A 3,706-nucleotide genomic window follows, 5' to 3' on the forward strand; every position below is an offset into this window, starting at 1 on the left:
TTTAATTGTGTACCAGTTTAATGTTGAATATTATTTATGATTTTAACTTTATACACAAGTGCCAAAATACTATAATTATTGATATTGTTGGAGAAATCTACTGTTAATTGAAATAAATTATTTTAAAATATTTTATTTTTGTATGATAATTTGTTTTTAAATTTGTTTATCTTTTTAAAATAGTAGAATAAAATAATTTATATTTTTTTCCATCTTATAATTACAGGAACTCCTGCTTTTCAATTCTTTGGGTGAATGAAGTTCATAGATTCAGCTCTGTAAATTGACAGTTGAGTGTATAATCCAGGTTATTATGTGTTATATCAACTTGTCTCAACTCAGACAGACATGACTATGGCCTCTGTCAAAGCAGGTATCATGAACTCTGCAAGTCGCATTTCTGCACTCTCTAATAATATTATGAATAATACCATTAATCAGAATCTTCCAATAGCAAGGTAAGATATGATACTATTTAAATTTTAAATCCGGTTTAATATAGCATTAATCCTTCATCAAGAATACTTTTTGACTTCCTACAATATGTACATTTGAAGGCATGTTTAATGATCAAGGCTACGATATTCATTTTGGAACTACAAGTTTTCTGCAAAGGTTAGGGAACTTATGAATTTCAGCCAAAAGTTAAGGATTTTGGTAACACCAGTCAGGGAAATTTCAATGTGAAAGAGTATGCCTGCAGATGTATATAGGCAGGGAAGTTTTCTTTTTAATTATTCTAAATCAGTTGCACTGTAACAAAATTAAATCCATCATCTATGAAGAATAATTACACTGTTTTTCAGTGGAGGATAGTTTTTAGTGTAAAGTTATTTTGTTATATATGTGTGTGTATATATATATATGTGTATATAAGAATGGAATTACATGTGCATATTTGTGAAATAGTCAATAATGTCTTTAATTTGAGAAGAAAAGTTGGGGAATGTTGAGTCCACAACTGTTTGGGAACCCTGGACGGATGCCTATTCAGGCTTGTAATTAATACATAATGATCACACACTTGTTTTAAAGTGATGAAAATTGATGACTTTTACCAGTTACAAAGTGTGTGTTTGACACAGATATCATTAATTTGTTACTCTAATATTTTAAATGTAAGATATCAGAATTTCACAACCAAGGGTGTTTACCCCATTTCTAAAATTTGATGGAGAACCCTGCATTGTGATACGAAAATGTATATATTTTTTGAAACAAGATGAGGTAGTTTTACACTTGACCATATCAAGATCTGTTTATTGTAGGGCCTCTGTTTAAGGTGTTACCTGAATATGCAAAGGCTTGGTCTGTTTGACAGAACCTGTATTGAAAAAGGAATATTGACCAATGTGATTCAGAATTTACAATATGTATCTACATAAAATGTGGCAAGCTTTTAGTAAATGTACAGTGTGCTGTGCACAAAAAATCAAGGATTTACAAAGGTACTTGTACTCAAAATACGTCTGTGAATTGACAACATCATTCTGCTCAGACCCTGTCAAGTTGGAATGCAAAGTGATGTTCACATGAAGAACAAAATTACTTTTGTCCATCTTACAGTTTGCATACATATTGCATATCTATAACCTCTAGGACCTCCGAAATGTATATCTACAGTTTTTTTCAGCATCCATTTATACATAATATATGCTCTTCTCTACCTTAAACCATCACTAAATCAACATTTAGGGTAAAGTAAAACACAGATTTCAAATAGTAATACACATGAAACTTGCATAATACAGGAATTGTAAAAAAAGTTTATAAAAGATTTTACATAAAAATAATTTAGTCTCACACTTTCAAATAAGGATTGCCATATGCAAGTTCTCATACATTAGTTTTAACATTACTCGTACATAAAACAGCATTTCACCTTTTGCGTCTTGTTTATACAGAAAATCTCTTAATACTATTATTATAACACTGCTGTAATGAGGAATGACACATTTTGTATTAAATGCATTTTTACTGTCTTACTATGATATAAATTTTATGCAAAATTAGGTTAACAAAGCAGTTCTTCTTTTCCAGTAACATAATTTCTGATGATGTTGGATGGAAAGCTAAGCTTTGTCTTCCTCCAAAAGACAACAGAAAAAAGACAGAGGTATTTTTTTCTTTTACATTTTTTTTTGTGCATGTGGTTCAATGATTTCTGGTTTCTGACAATTCTAGGACCTAGATAATTTGTTTGTTGAACTGTTAATGTTAAGTCTAATATGACGTGATTGGTGTGAAAACTGCATTACAGCTAAAGCAAATATATTAGAAAAACTTAGATCCGAAAATTATTAACTATTATGTATAACCGAGAGCCTACCTTGTCTCGTTGATGCTTATGAAAGAAAAATCAGTATATTTTATATTGTACAGTTAAAAGGTTTATCTTGCATTGTTAGCAGATATTTCTTTTGCAACATCTCAACCAACTATTGATCCTGTTATCAATGTTATTTTCAAGTTTTGAACAACTCGACTTTCAATATCTATGTATCTACATGAGCCGATGTTTCCATTTATGAAAATTATATTTTAAGATCTGTGCAAGAACTCAGCTTGCAGATGTTTCCGAATATCAAAGCTATCTTCAAGTTTTGTACAATGAAGAACCTTTTTTATTTACTATGTAGATTTCAGGTTTACAAAATTTATTAGTTACCTGTGACCTAACCTATCAAAATGGCCTCGGGTCAAGCAAAGTAATAATATTTTTGCTAAAATTATTCTTGGTTGAAATCAGTGTATACCTAACAGATATACAATAAACTCGGTGATATTATTAAGTTTATTCATTGTACACCACTTTAAACCTAAAAAGGCTTGCCTGTTAATTTTTATAATTATTTCCATAACTTTCAAACAAATATAATTTAACACAAAAACATTTTCAGGAACAAAAACAAAAGTTTAAAAGAAACCATAAAAAAAATACCCAGATCTGTTGTTTGTTTTCTAAACTTACCAATAAGTTCCATTGTTGTTCTTTGCAGAAGCCACATCTAATCACTTTCTCAGAAAACTATAAATTACTTCTCGCATCACTTTATTCGCTAAACATTGACATAAACATTTTATAATCTATTTTATCCAATAGTATTTAAACTTTGTAGCTATCTTAAAATCTGAGCAACATAAATAGTAGATCTTATCACATGCTGTGTAGTCAAAGAAAAGTGTGGGAAAGAAAACTGTCCTAATAAATTCAAAGAAAGAGAAGGAAAATCACATGAAATCAAACATGCTTGGAATGGTGCTTTGGGATGGGATGAAAATAAAACAATCAATAAGTGTATTGTTTACCTGTAAGGCTCCTCGGAGCTGTGCAAAAATGTAAATTGGAACTTTTTTTTTCATTTTTCTTTCCAAATTACACAAATCAAATGTTTACAGTATTATAAAATATCAATTATAGAGTATGTTTGAGTAAATATTTGTTGAAATTAAAAGAAAAACTTATCAAGGGAAGCTTCAGATGTTGTTAAAAATTTTCATGTATGATTAATTGAAAAATGAGATACCACTGTGTGGCAGCAAAAGTTTGCTGGTAAAAGTGGGAACACTGGGTTTGGTATGTGAAATTATTTCTGGAAGAGTTAGTTAAATACTTTAAGGTTTGTGAACTGACAGTTTTTGTTGTTGCTTTTTTAATATGTGTATATATATATATATATATATATATATATATATATATATATAT

General features: G+C 29.3%; 1 protein-coding gene across 1 annotated transcript in view; it reads left to right on the forward strand.

Annotated features, from left to right (window-relative positions):
* The window catches only part of LOC106467014 (putative ATP-dependent RNA helicase me31b), a 30,562-nt gene that overhangs the window by 5,193 nt on the left and 21,663 nt on the right, over positions 1 to 3,706 (forward strand). Inside the window, exons 2-3 of the mRNA XM_013927359.2 lie at positions 227 to 458; positions 2,041 to 2,116. Of these exons, the coding sequence (XP_013782813.1) occupies positions 349 to 458; positions 2,041 to 2,116 (186 nt within the window). The 5' untranslated portion in view covers positions 227 to 348. The remainder of the gene's footprint in view (positions 1 to 226; positions 459 to 2,040; positions 2,117 to 3,706) is intronic.

Source organism: Limulus polyphemus, unplaced genomic scaffold (genome assembly GCF_000517525.1).
Source record: "Limulus polyphemus unplaced genomic scaffold, Limulus_polyphemus-2.1.2 Scaffold2, whole genome shotgun sequence".
Lineage (NCBI taxonomy): Eukaryota > Metazoa > Arthropoda > Merostomata > Xiphosura > Limulidae > Limulus > Limulus polyphemus.